General features: G+C 39.4%; 1 protein-coding gene across 3 annotated transcripts; it reads right to left on the reverse strand.

Annotated features, from left to right (window-relative positions):
* Positions 1-8,964: 8,964 nt before the first annotated feature.
* On the reverse strand, positions 8,965-15,425 carry LOC106984737 (diphosphoinositol polyphosphate phosphohydrolase 3-beta). 3 transcript variants are annotated; one of them, XR_008290107.1, is made up of 2 exons: positions 14,551-14,780; positions 8,965-10,688 (listed from the first exon to the last, which is right to left on the reverse strand). XR_008290107.1 is itself a non-coding variant. In XM_015082924.3 (2 exons), coding segments are annotated over exons 1-2 (495 nt in total). In that variant the 5' UTR covers positions 15,283-15,425; the 3' UTR covers positions 8,965-10,687. The 3 variants fall into 3 exon arrangements, 2 of the variants coding, with proteins under 2 accessions (XP_014938410.1, XP_053058307.1); XM_015082924.3 differs by lacking the exon at positions 14,551-14,780 and adding an exon at positions 14,789-15,425; XM_053202332.1 differs by lacking the exons at positions 8,965-10,688; positions 14,551-14,780 and adding an exon at positions 14,788-15,425.
* Between the last annotated feature and the right edge of the window lie 2,884 nt (positions 15,426-18,309).

Here is an 18,309-nt window from a genome sequence, read left to right on the forward strand (position 1 = left end):
TCCATGTAATGGTATAATACTCCATTCCCTTTTATTGCTGAATAATATCTTATTGTGTGGATATACTACATTTTATTTATATGTTCATCAGTGGTTAAACATATAGGTTGTTTTCATTTTTTGGCTGCTATGAATAACACTGCTATAAATATTCATGAACAAATATTTTTGTGGAATATGCTTTAATTTATCTTGGGAATATATCTAGTAGAATTGTTGGGTCATGTGGTAACCCTGTTCAACATTTTAAAAACTGCCCAACTATTTTCCAAAGTGATAGTGATACTTTACACATATGAGGGCTCCAATTACTACACATCTTCACTATCACTTGTTATTTTTTAGTCTTTTTTATTATAGTCATTCTAGAGGGTGAGACGTGGTTTCTCATTGTGATCCTAATTGGAATTTCCCTAATAATTAATAATTTAGGGCATATTTTCATGTGCTTATTGTCCACTTGTATATTTCTTTGGAGAAATGTCTTTTTAAATCCTTTGCCAGTTTTTAATTGCATTATTTGTTTTATCACTGACTTGTGAATGTTCTTTAATATTCTGGATACAATACAGGTTGTTGATCATTTTATTGTTTTTAAAGTTTTTATTAAAATTCTACTTAGTTAACACACAGTATAATATCAGTTTCAGGTGTACAATATAGTGTCAACACTTCCCAGTGCTCATCACAAAAAGTGCACTCTTTAATCCTCATCACCTATTTAACCCATCCAGCCACCCACCTCTTCTCTGGTAATCATCAGTTTGTTCTCTATAGTTAAGAATCTGTTTATTGATTTGTCTCTCTCTTTTGTCTTTTTTCCCCATACAATTATTTCAATAGATGCAGAAAAAGCATTTGATAAAGTACAACATCCATTCATGATAAAAAAAAAACCCTCAACAAAATCAGTTTAGAGGGAACATACCTCGACATAATAAAGGCATATATGAAAAACCTACACTTATATCATCTTCAGTGGGGAAAATCTGAGAGCTTTTCCTTATGGTCAGGAACAAGACAGGGATGTCCATTCTCACCACTGTTATTTAACATAGTAGTGGAAGTCCTAATCACAGCAATCAGACAACAAAAAGAAAAGGCATCCAAATTAGCAAGGAAGGCATCAAACTTTCACTATTTGCATATTAAGTGATGCTATATACAGAAAACCTGACAGACTACACCAAAAAATTGTTAGAATTAATGCATGAATTCAGCAAAGTCATAGGATAAAAAATCAATGTACAGAAATCTGTTGCATTTCTACATACCAATAATGAAACAGCAGAAAGAGAAATTGAGGAATCAATTCCATTTACAACTGCACCAAAAAACCCCATAAGATTCCTAGGAAAAAACCTAACCAAAGAGATGAAAGATCTGTACCCTGAAAACTATGAAACACTGATGAAAGAAATTGAAGATGACACAAAGAAATGGAAAGAAATTCCATGCTTATGGATTGGAAGAACAGATATTCTCAAAATGTCTACACTACCCAAAGCCATCTACACATTTAATGCAATCCCTATCAATATGCCAATAGCATTTTTCACAGAGCTATAACAAACAATTCTTAAATTTGTATGAATATACAAAAGACCCCAAATAGCCAAAGCAATCTTGAAAAAGAAAAGCAAAGCTGGAGACATCACAATTCCAGACTTCAAGTTATATTACAAAGCTGTAGTGATCAAAACAGTATGGTGCTGGCACTAAAATAGACACATAGATGAAGGGAACAGAATAAAAACCACAGAAATGAATCCACGATTATATGGTTAATTAATCTTTGACAAAGCAGGAAAGAATATGCATGAGAAAAGGACAGTCTCTTCAACAAATGGTGTTGGGAAAACTGGACAGCAGCATGCAAAAGAATAAAACTCGACCACTTTCTTGCACCATACAGAAAAATAAAATCAAAATGGATGAAAGACCTAAATGTAAACCTGAAATCATAAAAATCCTAGAAGAGCACACAGGCAGTAACTTCTTTGACATCAACCATAGCAACTTCTTTCTAGATATGTCTCCTAAGGCAAGGGAAACAAAAGCAAAAATAACATTTGGGATTTCATCAAAACAAGAAGCTTCTGCACAGTGAAGGAAACAATCAACAAAACTAAAAGGCAACCTATTCAATCAAGAAGATATTTGCAAATGACATATTTGATAAATGGTTAGTATCCAAAATTTTTGAAGAACTTATACAACTAAACATCCAAAAAACAAATAATCCAATTAAAAAATGGGCAGAAAACATGAATAGACATTTTTCCAAAGCAGACATACAGATGTCCAATAGACACATGAAATGATGCTCAACATCACTGATCATCAAGGAAATATAAATAAAAAATACGACATATAATCTCACACCTGTCAGAATGGCTAAAATCAACAACATAAGAAACAACAGGTGTTGGCAAGGATGTGAAGAAAGGGGAGCTCTCTTGCACTGTTGCTGGGAATGCAAACTGGTGCAGCCACTCTGGAGAACAATATGGAGGTTCCTCAAAAAGTTAAAAATAGAACTACCCTACGATCCAGAAATTGCACTACTACATATTTACCCAAAGAATACAAAAACACTAATTCAAAGGGATACATGCACCCTGATATTTATAGCAGCCAAATATGTAAAGACCCCAAGTGTCCATCAACTGATGAATGGATAAAGTATGTACAATGGAATGTTACTCAGCCATATAAAAGAATGAAATCTTGCCATTTGCGATGGCATGGATGGAGCTAGAGGGTATTATGTTAAGTGAAATAAGTCAGAGAAAGACAAATACCATATTATTTCACTCACCTGTGGAATTTAAGAAACAAGCAGATTTGTTGATCATTTTAAAGAGCCAACTTTTTCTATTGTTTTCATAATGCTTCATTTAATTTTTATTCCATTCTTTTGTATTACCTTCTTTTTTAAAGTTAACTCTCCACCCAATCAATGTGGGGCTCTAACTCACAACTCTTGAGATCAAGAGTTGCATACTCTACCAACTGAGCCAGCCAGGCACCCCATATGTCATCTTCTTTTTGCTTGCTTTGTGTTTACTTTGGTCTTCTTTTAATAGAAACATGATTACAAATTTTCACTTAAGTACTGCTTTAGGTGCAGCTCAAGTTTTTGTGTTTTGATCCTATCCATCTCAAAGTTTTTTCTAATTTTCATTGTGATTTTTTCTTTGACCCATTGGTTATTTAGGAATGTATTGCCTAATTTCCACATATTTGTGAGTTTCCCACATTTTTCTCTATGGTTGATTTCTAATTTAATTCCATTTTGGTTAGAGAGCATAATTTGTATAATTTCAGTCTTTAAAATCCATTGAGGAATATTTATGGCCTAGCATATGGTCTGTTTTGGGGAATGTTCTGTGTACTTGACAGGAATGAATATTTTGCTGTTGTTTGGTGGAGTGGTCTTTAGATATATGTTACTTTACTTGTTTTATAGTATTGTTCCCTTGTTGCTATTAGTATCCTGGAACACCAGTCCCCTCCTAATTGCTAACTTTTAAGATTCCTATTGTTTTAAACAATGCTCTTTGGCATGAATATTTCTAGGTTCTTTTCCAAATAAATTCAGTCCTTTCAAGCAACGCTGCTGTGCTTAGTTTTCATGGCCTGCCTCTCCTCCTAGGCAGAAACTCCAGACAACTGTACTGGAACAAGAGGTGGGTATAGCAGGCTTCTCCTGCAGTAACACCCCCAACTGGGCACTGGTGGAGATGGCAGTCCATGGTTATTTCAGCTTTCCCTACTTCACCCTACAAATGTATTATGGCAGAGGAGAATGGAATCCTGCTATTCTTGGCCTGTCATGCCTAAGGCTGAGACCTCACTCTGTAACTGGAAGTTAGTCCTCTAGCATAGGCTTGCCTGTAATAGGAATTCTGCAACATGGGGCTGCAAGGGTACAGAGACACCTGGTGGCCTTCTCCTCTTGGTGTGAAGGCATAACCCTAGAGTAGCAACTGAGGGGACAGGGAGCCCCCATCTTCTTGGGCACATCTATATTTCAGGTAGAGCTTGTACATGGAGCTGGGGGAGATGGAATACCTCAAATGCCACAGACTCTCACTATTTTTGTAGAGATTTACTAGATTTTCTCGAACAAATCTTTATTATTTGCTGTATGCCCTTATGACAAATTCTAGTAACTTTAAGTGTGTGTGTGTGTGTGTGTGTGTGTGTGTAAAATTGTCACCAATTAAATGGTACTTCACAGGGGGATGGGTCCACCAAGATCCTCACACAACCATTCTGAAGTCCTGAGCCCATACTTAAATGTTGATACTCCTCAGGGATCTCTTTGCTGTCCTCTCTGCACTCTCTCCTTAGATGAACTTGGGTATACCCACTTCTTCATCTACTGCCCACCTACTGATGACTCCAAAATCTCTACCTCCAGCTCATTCTTCTTCCCTAGACTGCATCTGTGTGCATCTCTGGCCTTTTGGATATCTCCAGGTTAATATCCTTTGGTTACTGGAAACTAACAGTTATAAAATTAACTCATCTATTCTCTGCCCCAGGGAATGGTACCATCAACCCTCTTGCTCTAGTGAGATATATCAGTGATATATCTCTTTCATTTTCAACATCCAGTTAATCAACTCATGCCCCTTTAAACCCTATACATTTCTAAAAGGTATCCACTTCTTTTTTTTAAGTTTATTTATTTTGAGATAGAGATAGTGGGACAGGGGCAGAGAGAGGAAGACAGAGAATCCCAAGCAGGCTCTGGTGCAGAGCCTGATTCAGGGCTTGAACCCATGAACTGTAAGATCATGACTGAAGTTGTACGCTTAACTGACTGAGCCACCCAGGTGCCCAAAAATGTATCCACTTCTATCAACATGGTCAACATGTTAGTTGAGGTCACCATCATTTCTCACTTGGACAATTACCACAATCTCCTCTCTTTTTTCAAACAATTTTCTACTCTTCAGACAAACTGATGTCATGTCTTCTCTCAAATCTCTGACAAGTTGCATAAGACCTTCTATAATCTGGCTTTTTCTTAGCCCATTGTCTTCACCTCTAGATCTTTTCTTCTCTCCACCTTCAGATTATGTTCTAGACATAATAAGCAAGTTCCTGTTCCTAAAAGCACAATATTTTTTAAGTTTATTTCTTTTGAGAGAGAGAGAGAGGGAGAGAGAGAATCCCAAGTAGGCTCTGCATGGTCAGTGCAGAGCCTGATGAAGGGCTCAAACTCACAAACCATGAGATCATGACCTGAACGAAATCTAGAGTCTGATGCTTAACCGACCGAGCCACCCAGGCACCCCTAAAAGTACCATGTTTTTATCCAGCTTCAAGAAGCTCACATCTACTCTTCTCTCTTTTTGGAACACTCTGACTCCCAACTATTTCTCCTAGCTAGGACTATTCATCCTTCAGGTGTCAAGTTACATGGCATTTCCTCTGAGAATCTCTCCCCAAACCCACTAAACTAAGTTAGTTCCCCTACTATGTGCTGGAAGCACCTGCTGAATCCCCACTATCATAAAAAAAACACTTGGTACATTTTTCTGAGATTTCTTGTTTCATTATCTGTCTCTCCACTACAGTGAGAGCTCTGTGAAGATATGGGCCATGTCTGATTTGCCCAATTAATGTATCTCTAGACGTAACAGAATTCGTAGCCTAAAGTTCTAATAGTTCTGAGTAGTTTATCACAACTAAAGCTCAGTTGTAAGGCTGGAGGTACCAGATAAATATAAGTACTTTCCTATTTATCTACCAGGCTAGATGAAAAAACACAACTAAAAATTTTACTGATTGGAACATGATAGAGAATCTTTTCTTCACATATAGAACATATTAATATTTAATTCAGGATTAGAAAAAGGTAATAATAAATAGATTTGGACAGTGGGATGTTCTTGGGTAGCACAGTGTTCCTGGGAAGGGTTTCCTTGCACTAAATAAGAATACATCCAGGATTGGGTAATTCCTAAAATGTCCACTAGGGAGACAGATGCCATTGATGGTACCATATATAGCATATATAAGTTTCCCTCACTATCTGAAAGTAGAGCATTCCTATGAAACCTTTCCTAAGCTGGCAAAAAGTGGAGAGGCATTTACAATTAAGTTATATGGAAAAAATTTTGAGTGTTCCCAGACCCAAAAAAAACCTCTCTTAGGCTTTTCTGATACCTTAAGACACATCTTGCTAATAGATGTAATGGAGATAAAGTACAGATGCTCACAGACACAGTTCAAAGCTATGGTATTTTGATGCAGAGATGCCAAGTATAGTTCCTGGGGAAGGAACTTCATGGGGCCACTCTCACTACTGGGGTGCACGCTGCCCTATAGGGTGTTGCTGCAAAACAAACACTGAACACTATTTTTGCTTTTTTGCCTTAAAAAAAAAAAAGCAAGAATTCTCTTCAGATTTCTTTCATTTAGCAAAAACAGGTACAATAGCCCCTCCTTATCCAGAGGGGATACGTTCCAAGACCCCCAAGTGGATACCTGAAACCATGCATCGTAACAAACCCTATATATATGTTTTTTCCTATACATACATACATATAATAAAGTTTAATTTATAAGTTAGGCACAGTAAGAGATGAACAATAACTGATAATAAAATACAAGAATTATAACAATATACTACAATAAGTTATGTGAATATGGCCTGTCAAAATATCTTATTGCACTGTACTCACCCTTCATCTTGTGATGATGTGAGATGATAAAAAGCCTACAGGATGAGATAAAGTGAGGTGACTTATGTAGGCATTGTGATGTAGCATTCGGCTATTATGGACCTTCTGATGAAGGTCAGAAGGATCATCTGTTCCTGGAACGTGGTTGACTGTGGGTAACTAAAACTTTAGAAAGCAAAGTCATGGGGGAGCCTGGGTAGCTCAGACTCCCCCACTCACACATGCGATCTCTCTCTCTCAAATTAAAAAAAAAAAGCAAACCCATGGATAATGGGGGGACTACTGTAATAATTAGGTCTTTCATAAAAGAGAAGTGGCCTAATGTGAACTTACGAAAAGTGGAGGATACCTGTACTAAGAATGACTCACAGTCTATTTATGTCTTTGTAACAGCCAAAAAATAAGGTCTAAGTTTGAGTGGGTAGACAAAAGGAAAAGGGAGAATTGTTACCAATCTTGTTCTAAGTCCTCTATACCCTCAGTACTGGCCCCAAATAAGTCTAAACTTCCAGAGGTCCTGGCCTGCATCTTCACACTGTTGTTTAGGTTTACATAGGGAAAGGTGTTAAGTCTTGTTGGACCATGGCTGGGTTTTTTGGTTCCCCATGTTTACAATCTTGGAAAAGGTGGAGTACTAAATTCACTATATATGGTCAGTCCTGTTGTTCTTTGTCTTAATATAGAGCATGAGTTTTGGAGTAATATAAAACTGAATTTCTATCCCCCCAGCCAATCACATTCTAACCTTTTGATTCTATTAATTTCAGATTCACATCTTTGATTCTGGGACTATAAATTTGAGATATCTTAAATACTATTTGGAGATTGAGTTGCAGAAAAAGCTTTCCTTTCTCCATGGGTATGGTAAACACTGTACATGACTTAAAACTGCACTCTCAGTTTCTGGTAGTGATGAGGGGAATGGTGGGGGGTGGAAGGACATCCCTAGCTCATTTGGAGTCAGCCTATGGTAGGGAACCAGTTTAACATGGGAACCTAGAAAATATATGACCTGTGAAATAGTTGTAAATTGTGTTTACTACATGCTCCTCATGCAATCTGGTAATCTTCAGTAAAATGTTATTAGAAGTTATGGTCTGGTCTCTTGTGTATTATATGAAATTGGGGAAAGATGAGGGCACATTCTGGAGTAAAAAGGTACAAGAGGCAGAACAGGATTTCATTCTTAGAGTCCAGAGTAGTGGTGTCATTGTTTACCAGTTGAAAACCACTGTGCAGCAACCTCATGAGGATCAGAGGATACAGAGAGAGAGAGAGTGATACAGTAGCTTGCTGAGGATCCAGAGAAGACAGAAGGAACGTTCTGGAAAACAAGATAGTAGCAAGCCTACTTTTAGCCAGATTACAACTGTGTGATTTATTAAAGGGGCACCTCCTCTGAATCGATGCCTATCCCCGCACTGCCATTCCCACCAGCTTGTTGAGTAGAAAGTCTGTGTGGGAGTTAGGAAACAAACAACCAAAAACCAAACAGGGCTATTGTGTCCTGCATTATGACTTGCTGTGTACAGGGCATGGTCTGGATTTCAGACCCAAGTTTCATGCTATGCCTGCTGTACTTATGCAGGACAGAAGTAGCAAAAATTCCATAATGGCCCTGAGCATTAGCCTAAAAAATTCTGAGGAACAGCAAGGTACCTATGTGGTGGGTGCTTAACAATAAAAGGGGTCATGGATTTTTGAAAATATTCTGGTGGAAGAGGCTCACCTGTGCCATCTGTTTAGGTTACATATATTTATATTTGAAAAGAAAAAGGTTGGAATATGTATACATATACACACATACAAATTTTTCAAATATGGTTATTCTGGGTAGGGGGATCATGTGTGATTTTTTTATTCATGTGTTTTAGAAGGAATTTTCCAAATTTTATGAAATTAAGAAAAAATTAATTTTGTAATCAGAAAAAAATAATTTTTTAAAGATAAGTTGTAGAATGGGAGTGTTGTCTCATCAGGAACCTAAGTTTATGTCCATCATTGAGGTTCAAAGTTTTCTGGTCATGTCTGGCATGCTGATGACACTAAAAGTCTTTTTACATGTGGAACTGGGAGACCTTCAAGGAAATAATTCACATTGAGGGAAGAGCAAGTTTGCCAATATGTTTAGCAGGAAGAAAACCTAGGTTTTTGGTGAGGAGGGATGAGTGCCTGTCTGGGCTGTAGATTTGTCTTTTAACCAGCCTTCCCTACTTAAGTCTTTGGGATTGCAGGGGCCTACAAATAAACAACAAAGAAATTGTTACTCAATTTTTATTATGGAAAGTTTCAAATATATACAAAAGTATAGAGAAGAGTATAATGAACTCCCAAATATCTGTCACACAGCTTCAAAAATTATCAATTTATTACCAATCTCATTTTATCTATATGCTCATCTACCCCACCCCCAGGTTATTTTGAAGCAAATATCAGTAGCATAATCATTTCATCTGTAAAATTTACAGTACATTTCTCTAAAAGATAAGGATTAAAAAAACATAACCACAGTACCATATCACATCTTAAAAAAAACCCAATAAATTGGGAGATGTGCAATTTCAAATTCTGTAAGGATTAAGGAAACAGTATATTTCACTGGTACCATGAGTAAAGGTATAACACTAAAACAGAGCTCACATTTTTTTGCTTATGTAATTGCTTTATAAATGCAAAAGAAGAAAACTACCATATTAAAGCTACTTTGGGGCCTCTGTATGAAGCTGGGTAAGAGTGTTGACATTACAAACCCCATGGCAAAACTCCATAAAATTATCTCTAAAAATCTTTGTCATTTTTCTTAAAGTTGCTCTCCTGGACACAGTTGACCCAAGTCCTCTCTATATAAATTCTTCATCTTCTATTCCCCCCTACAGAAGATTTTTTTCTTCAATGCCTTTTCTAAATGACAACAATTTAGCTCACTCTCCTCCACATTCTCATATGCAGAAACCAGGTAGAATGAGAAGCCAGCTGAGTGTGTCAGAAAAGGGGATGAAAATTGGCCAACTGTATCAGTAAGAGAGGCAAAATAAACCTAGGCAAAGTAAGTGGTATAATTAACTTTGGAAACTGCCTGTACCGCAGTTTTTGTTAGCTCTGGCATCAAATAATAGAGTATCCTGAACCTATAAACTGGGAAAAACAATCTTCAAAGGGATGGTAAGATCACATGAAAGAAGTAGTTAGGGCATTGCAAAAACATCAAATATATCATTTTAAAATTTATTTTTATAAAAATTCACAATATTATATTGTGTTCATTGTATTTATTTTATAGTTTTATAGCAAGTGGTATCTTTTGAATAAAATTTTCAGCAAAGTAACAACAGTACAAAAACACTAAAGTTGTTACACAAAGGACCGGTTCTACAAAATGTTGTCCTTAAATGATGGGGTAAATCTCAAAATGGTGCTAGCCACTTTGTGGTATGACAGAGAATTATGGGTAATAATTCTTGTCCTTGAACAACTTAAAACTGCCTTGAAAAGTTTCTGAAACACCTGATATGGGAAAGCCTCACACTTGGTGCCCACACAGCATATATTCTACTAGCACCAATCGAAAGGGGAATGTTTTGCCACATAGTGATTACAAAATGTGAATTCAAAGAACCTTCAGAGATGTCAACCAAATTTCAAGTAGTGTTTCATATGCAGAATATGCAAACAGTAAGGAAATGTGGTCTTTGCTCTCAATGATATCACAGTCTAATGGAGAAGGCAGATACATCAAAAAAGCACAACAATAGGCTATAGGTGCTGAAATCAGAGTCTGTTCATGTACAATAGTACAACAACCAGGGCAAGAAAAGTCAGTGGCACAGACAGGTAAAGAGTGTCCCAAGATACAGGAGGGAAATCAGATGAGCTGTCTCCTTGGAAACATTTTCAGAAACGCTCACCTCCACTTGAAAATTCCACTGATCAGTGGTTCACATCAATGATTCTTTCAAAGCCATCCTGCAGATCTTTGCTGTTCATCTGGAAAAGGAAACCAACGTATAATTAGCAGGCTTATATACTAATTTAAGAACTCCTCCAATTGACAAATTTACAAAGAGTCTATGATCTGCATCACTCTGCATTTGGAAAGCCTTCACAGAATTATCTAATGCAGATGCAATGTGAGTCTAGATCAGCAGCTGAAGGAGTTACCTGTTATATTATGAAATAAAAAATGCAGGAAAGCAGTGATACTACAAACTTTGCAAAAAGGTGGGTGGTCATGTAAGACATAAAAAATTCTAAATTCCATTTTCTGGACTGTAGGCTTATGGAAATAATTCAGGCTAGTTCTCACCCATCAAAGGGTTTATGGTCTAGCTGCACAACCATGCAAATAAGTACAATAAACTGTTAGAACCATGACACAGAAGAAAGCATCTTATCCCAGTGGTCAGGAAAGTATTCTCATGGTTTATAAAGTATTATTTTTATTATCTCAAATTTTTATAAATTATGTATTTAAAAAAACCTGAGCATCAGATAGATAACTTGGCTAAAGTCAGTGTGAGCCAGAACTGGAGCCAGTTTTCAACCCTAAGTCTGTCTGACTTCAAACCCTAACTGTAGTTTCTATCACACCAAACTGTCTCATAGAAACGTCATGTTTTACTTCTATCACCATAGTGACTTTCCCACTTCTTATAGTACTGTTTGCCCATGAACATTTAAAATCTGCTAAATACAGTATAACAGTTTATAAGGAAACAACTACCAAGAAATATTGATAAAACTCTGGTTTTGTCTGGAAGCTCTCCCCCATGGGACATCTGAAAGTAAAAAGCCATTACTCGGTCAAATATATCTTGTGTGTGTGTGTGTGTACATACAGACATTTCTAGAAAAAAATATACATTATAGACAGAGCACCAATTATTTCCAGTATACTTATGTATTTGTATTAACCTCTAATGTTTTCTCTTTATACATTAGGAAGAATAAACTATTTGACCAGCTGGAAATGTAAGCTATTTATAAAACATACAGAAAAGAAATTTCTGATGCATGTCTGCAAACCTTAATTATCTGTGGAGAGTACTCTTTTCCCTTTTTTATCAAGGGGAGGGCTGAAAAACCAAACAAATAATGTACAAGTGACTTTTTAACACTCTTGGAAGGAAAAAAAATCCCAACTGTGCATCAATCTTTGGGGCATTGAGGTGATAGAAATTTTCTATACACTACCTCTGGTTGCCTGTTTTGGCCTCAGACTCTTGGTCTTAAAGAGTAAAAGAGGATCTCCTTGGACCTTTTAACTATTCTGACAAGGCTAGGCTCCAGAGAATATTTCACAAAAACTACTTAAACGAACCTGCCAGTCAATGCTGAAAATATCATGACTTATTCTAGATGTTTCTGTCAAAAAAAAGCCCACAACATATTTACAGGCTAATAATTCTTAGTAATAGGTTAGTATGAATACTGTGCATTTTTGTCTTAGATACTTAAGAACCAAATAAAATGATGCATTGTTACCTCTAAGAATAACAAGTTAAGCCTCCAAAGTATTTGTGACAGAATTTCAGGTGGAAGGGATTTTTATCAACAAACTTATCTATAAAATAAAGATCCAATATGTCTGATGTGTTAAGGAGGTATTTAAGAATCTTGTTGAAAAACTAGGTTATTGGGAAAAGATATATTTGGGTCTATTTGAGATTTTATGAATAGTGAAAGTCTGCTTGTTTGAAATTAAATGTGCTCAGAGAGATATACAATATATATCACTTTTAAGGGAAAATAGAAAAATATTCAATAATTATATTTGATCAAACTATATAATTCAAATGAAACTGTCGCTGGTTTTAAAAACTCATCTTTAAAAATAATTTTACTGTTTATTTATTTTTGAGACAGAGTGCAAGCATTGGAGGAGCAGAAAGAGGCAGACACAGAATCTGAAGCAGGATCCAGAATCTGAGCTGTCAGCATAGAGCCAAACACAGGGCTTGAACTCACGAACCATGAGATCATGACCTGAGCCGAAGTCGGACACTTAACCGACCGAGCCACTCACACGCCCCTTAAAAACTCATTTTTAAATTTACTTTGAGATCATTAGTGCCAAAAATGTTTTGTGAACTGAAACTTGTACTCTATCTGTGCTTAAATTTGTAGGAAGATTTGTTTCCAAAACAGTGGCACCAAACTTTAGAAAGTGCAACAGAACCCACTTTTTAACAGCAATCATATAAACATTTTAATTTGTAGAAGTACAGTGCAAACCAAATGGAGAAAAGTATTTGAGTATTTTGAAGAGTAAAACACACAAAGAACACAAGAGGGCAGCACAAAAAAACCATACATTCTAAAAGTCAACATATAAAGTTCAAAAACACAACTATTGTATAGTCTTAAAAGAAGTCAGAGTACTGGTTAGGAGTAGAAATGCAATGGGCTTTTGAGTTACAGGTAATGTTAATTTCTTGAACTGGATTCTGGTTACATGCATGTATTCACTATGCAAAAATTGATTAAGCTGTAGTGTTAGAATTTGTACATTGCTCTGTAGGTTCTAAAACAGTAAAATATGAATTTCTAACAAAAGGTACCTGTTACACTTTTAGCAGTAATTGTTTTTGAAAACAGGTTGCTTTAACAAATATTTTAAATGTTAAAATTATTTAATTATGTAAATGTTTAAATTCTTTTCTATTTTATACTCATTATTTACTACTGGAATGTTTTAAAAATGTTTAAGTGTTATATATGCCATCACCTTTCCACCCTTAGTATCCTCTTCACAAAGTAGGTCGTACTTTTACCTGACTGCTGAATGGCTACGAGAATAAAGGTAGTTTCAGAAGAGAGACCTTTGGAATTTAGGTAAGATTCCTGATTTCAAACAAATATTGAAGCAAATGCAAGAGCTTTTAATTAGATATCTCAAAAAAAGTTTGTCCTGTGACAGAAAACATTTATCCTGGATCTTTAATAGAGATTGTTCAGGTGTCCTGACACTTTAAGAAGTCTGTACCAGCCAAGTATCAAGAAAGGTACATCACTGGATTGGAATGTAATCACCATATAAATCCCATGCCTATGGTTATTGGTAGTCAGGAGGGTTAACTGGAATGTCCACTCAATTCAAATATGTGAAATAACTTTCTTTCAAAGACTAGTTAATATTGGGAGAACCATGTTTATTCTAGGGTATTAAGAAATGGGCAATGAAGTTGCAAGTTGAACACGAAATCACTCCCTACGAATACAGTTTTCATGATAACATGTACACATCAGGATGTGTTTGGCTAACAATACTTATCCAAGAAGATATTCACTGTCTAAAGTAATATTTGTTAAAGTACATTTGGGCTGTATGGGAAATGGCCACTTCAAATAAGCAGCAAAAAATTATCACTGGTGAAATTTTTTTGAAAATCAAATTATGTACCTATGAGTAAAGAAACTTCTGAAAAGGCCAAATTAGATCACATCACTAAACACAAAATTATTGCCCAGTAAGGAAAGACCATAAGATGTGAAATTTCTTAAATATTAAAAAAAAAAAAATCCATCAATGATCTTTAAACCAATTGCCATCACAGAAGGGCTGGCGCTAATGCTGTGAATGAGAAAGGAGGTTAAGAAAAAAAAAAAAAATTAAAGATGCCACACCACCAAGATGTTCAGATTTAAAAGGCCTTCACTACAAAACAAACCGCAAGGCTACGGTACTAAAAATGCACACGTGCACATACACACGTGTGTGGAAACGTAAAAGAAAAGAACAACCCACAGCGTGAACACACTTGTACACACACACACACACTAAGAGCTGAGCAAGCAGTTAAGGCACCTTAAAAAAAACAACAAACAAACCCACGTGGTTTAGGCTTACCGAAATCTGTTACAGTCCTACGAAGCAGCGATTTTCAAAGCATCTGAAAAACGTGCAAATTGTCTGAAAACAGTGCCTGGCAACTGAGACAGTTTGCAAGCGTGATTCAGAGGTCTGCCAAGGAAACAAAAGAAGCCCCCTCCTCCCCGAGAGACCGCACTAGGCAGCAGAGGTGCTCCGGGCACTATTTATTCTAAGGTAGGCGGAAAGCAGAAGTCTGTGCAGGCGCGGTACATACTAGGGATCGCTCTGTGGCAGAGACGGGGCCACCGAGTTTCCATTGGTTGGGGAGCCGCCCAGCTTTAGTTTCTCCAGATATTCGGCATGCACGGGCTTGTGGCACTGGAGAACCTTGATCGCATCTTCGATTTTGAACCACTCTCGCTTCCTTCCAATGCTAACCGAATCTTCCCAATCCTCCAGAATCTCGGTGACGGTCAGTACGTACACGTACGTTCTGTGCTTGCGGTTTTGGTTCTGTTCGAAAATGCCCAGGAGCCGGCCTAACTTCCCCTTGACTCCCGCCTCTTCGAACACCTCTCGGACAGCCGCACTGCCCGGCTCCTCCTCGGGCTCCATGCCCCCGCCCGGCACGATCCAGCGGTCCGGGTACCGACTGCTACTCACTAACAGCACCTCGTCCTCGCGCTCGCTCCGGAAGCACAGGCACGCCGCCCGCTTCTTGAACCCCTCCGGGTCGTAGGTGCGCGTCTGGTTGGGCTTGCACTTCATCGTCACGGCCACCCGCTCCCGCCGCTCGCTGCTGCTGGGGTCGCTGTCGCCGCTGCCACCGCAGCCGCCCGAGGTGCCAGAGAGAGAAAGGGCCAAAGAGAGGAGCAGCGAGAGAAAGCGCTCTGGCCAGGAGCCCCGGGAGCCCCGGGTAGATGAGGCAGGGGCGGGGACGGGGGCGGGCGAGATACGTCAGTCAGTTCGTCCCCCGTGCGGCCAGAGGGTCCCGAGCGCCGCCGCCTGACTGGACGAGGCGCCGCCGCCCCCGCGCCCGCGCCGGAGCCGGAGCCCGCGACCCCGGCCCCGCGCCGCCGCCAGCGGGTCCGCCACTCCGCACAGAGCCCACCCGCGACTCCCGCGCGCGCCCCCCTCCTTCCTCAGCCGCGGGGCAGGGGTTGAGCGAGGTGAGGCGCATTCGCGTGCGCGTCCGTGTCCCCATTCACGTGCGCGTTCACGTTGGAGGGCGAGGGGCGGGGGCGGGGGTCTTGTGGCTCCCGCAGCGCGCGCGGCGGCGCCGGGGGCCCACTGCGCAGGCGCCCCGCACCTCGCGGGCTGGGAATCTCCTGCCAGCGGGACTTCGGTTCGCCAATCGCTGCACTGTGACTTGGGCCGGGATCGTTTCCACGTGCGCCTTTTGAGTCGAACTTGGCCGTGGCGCGGCCAGACGTTTCTCCTCACCCTGCCCGGCAGGTTGCATGAAACACGTGCACTTATTTTACCCGCGATAAGGTAAAGGGCATCATCACCGTCCATAACAAATGGTACCTCCTTACGTTTTAGGAGGGCCCAGGGTTGTCTAAATGATCCTCAGTATTCCTGGCAAACAGTACCTAATCTTTGCTGAGTCATAGCATGCCGTTTTATTTCTTCAACGGGTTTGTCCACCTTAAAGGTCAAACAGCCAGTTCGTTTATCAGCAAAATGGGGTTATTTGGGAGTAGCAGAGGAATTGCGATTCGGGACACGCAAAGCGTGGCACACCTTGGACAAGTCTGGAGATCCGAGCAGGGGAACCTTGCTTTGTAGGAAAAAGAGGAAGTTGGGAGGGAGTCCTGCGAAGGAAAAGTCCATTGCAGGAAAACGACAGTTCAGAGTGATGACAGTTTCTCAAGTGGCAGAGTTGTGGTATTTTCCTATTGGCTGAGCTTGTTGCTGGGGCAGGAGAAATTCCTCCTTCCTCCTGCTGGAGTAGGAAAGTAAACTTCTTCCTGCTGGGAATGCAAGGCACTGTTTGTCCTTGCTGGGGTCCACAATTGATTGCAGTTGTAGGGTGTGAAAGCTCCCCCTGCTGGCCTATGGACTCCCATTTTAATAAGGTTTCCTTGAGGCGCTTGGGTGGCAAGGTCAGTTAAGCCTCCAGCTGTGGATTCCCACTCAGGTCTTGATCTCAAGACGGTGAGACCGAGCCACAGTCTTGCTCTGCGCTGAGTGTAGAGACTGCTTACGATTCTCTCTCTCTCCCTCTGCCCTGCTCCCCCCACCCCCCACCACACTCCCCCCCCCCCACCTTCCAAAATGAGGTTTCCTTTATTCAGGGTGGCAGGTTCTTCACCTTGCCTGGCATGTTGGCACAGCCCATCACTTAACACTTTTCTTGAACCCCTACTGACATCTTTCCTCAGTTTCCTATCAGTAAACTTCTCGCCTACTTGTTTCAGCCCTTTGCACTTGGAGTCCTATTCACCCAACAGCTGCAGAACCACTCCAATTAGCCTTTTATTAAATGCCAACAGTCTCCACCCTCCACTGACTCCACCCTCCTCTCTCTTTCTCATTGAGAAGTACCGCTTGGGGTTTTGGAAAACATGCCTATGGAAATCCCTTCTCATTTTACAGTGCGATGTTTACAAGCCTTCTGGGGTGGGCCTCCAACAAGGCCACTTTGGTGCTCTGTCACCTCTTTGTGTGCTCAAGCTGTCCTCTTGGCCAGGAAGTGGCCCCTCACAGCCCAATATGTAACAACCCCAAAGGCTTCCCCCACTTTTTCATTTTTTTCTTACTGTTTCCCTGCTCTAACAGTAGCCTTATGGAGAAGGCCTCTGATGTCCCCCAACTTTTGCCATACTGCAACTTAGGCATCTCTGCCTCTCTCTTACCCACAGACGCTCTGCTGGCATCAAGCAAGCAGGATCTTGAAAACTCACTTTTCCAGTGAAAGAATCCCTGCATCAAAGGGAAACTGAATCTGAAATGTAAGTGCAAAGTACTGAGGAAACATACAGCCCCAGTTTTAAATAACAAGTCAGATCAGCTTTCCAGGGTCTGCTCTACTCCATTTATACCCAGAATAGCTCATACAAACGATCCTGTTCCCAGTGGCAACAGACATCTGTGATATCTAGAGCATAATATGACACAAATGTGTGGGTTGCATATGAAGAAAATGATAGAATGGAGACATAAAGAGAATGACTTCAACCAATAGAGATACTACTACTACTGACCATATTTTAAGGATAAATGGACGATGAAAGAACATTTGAAGGAATGTGGCACCCCGTAATTAAAAACAAACTGGGAAAATAGATATTAGAAGGTTGTAGTCCTCAGTGTGTCTAATACACAAATACACCAGTGATGTTGAACAACTAGAAAAAAATTCCATCACAATCAGGATTTAGGCAAATATACCTATTATCACCAATATTATTAAAGCTCGCGTTAGATGGTCGTTCCAGTGCAATTAGATTGTAAAGAGAAAAAAAAAAGTATTGTTTTAGTAAAGAAAACAACATTTTCATTATTTCCAAGCGATGGGAATATATTCTTGGGAAAAGCCTAAGAAATGATATAAAAGTGAGTTCCTTTAAGTGGTAGAATGAAATACTAATATTGAAAATACCAAAGCTTTCATGTATGCCAGCAATAATCATATAGAAAATATAATGGGGAAATGATGGCATTCATAGTAGCAGTTATCAGCCACCACACAATACATAAAATACCAAGGGATCCTGAACAGCGTAGGTAAAGACATTGCAGTAGGAAATGATAGAACTTGGACTCAGCTTTGAAAGATGATTTGAATGA

This window comes from Acinonyx jubatus, chromosome X (assembly GCF_027475565.1).
Source record: "Acinonyx jubatus isolate Ajub_Pintada_27869175 chromosome X, VMU_Ajub_asm_v1.0, whole genome shotgun sequence".
NCBI lineage: Eukaryota > Metazoa > Chordata > Mammalia > Carnivora > Felidae > Acinonyx > Acinonyx jubatus.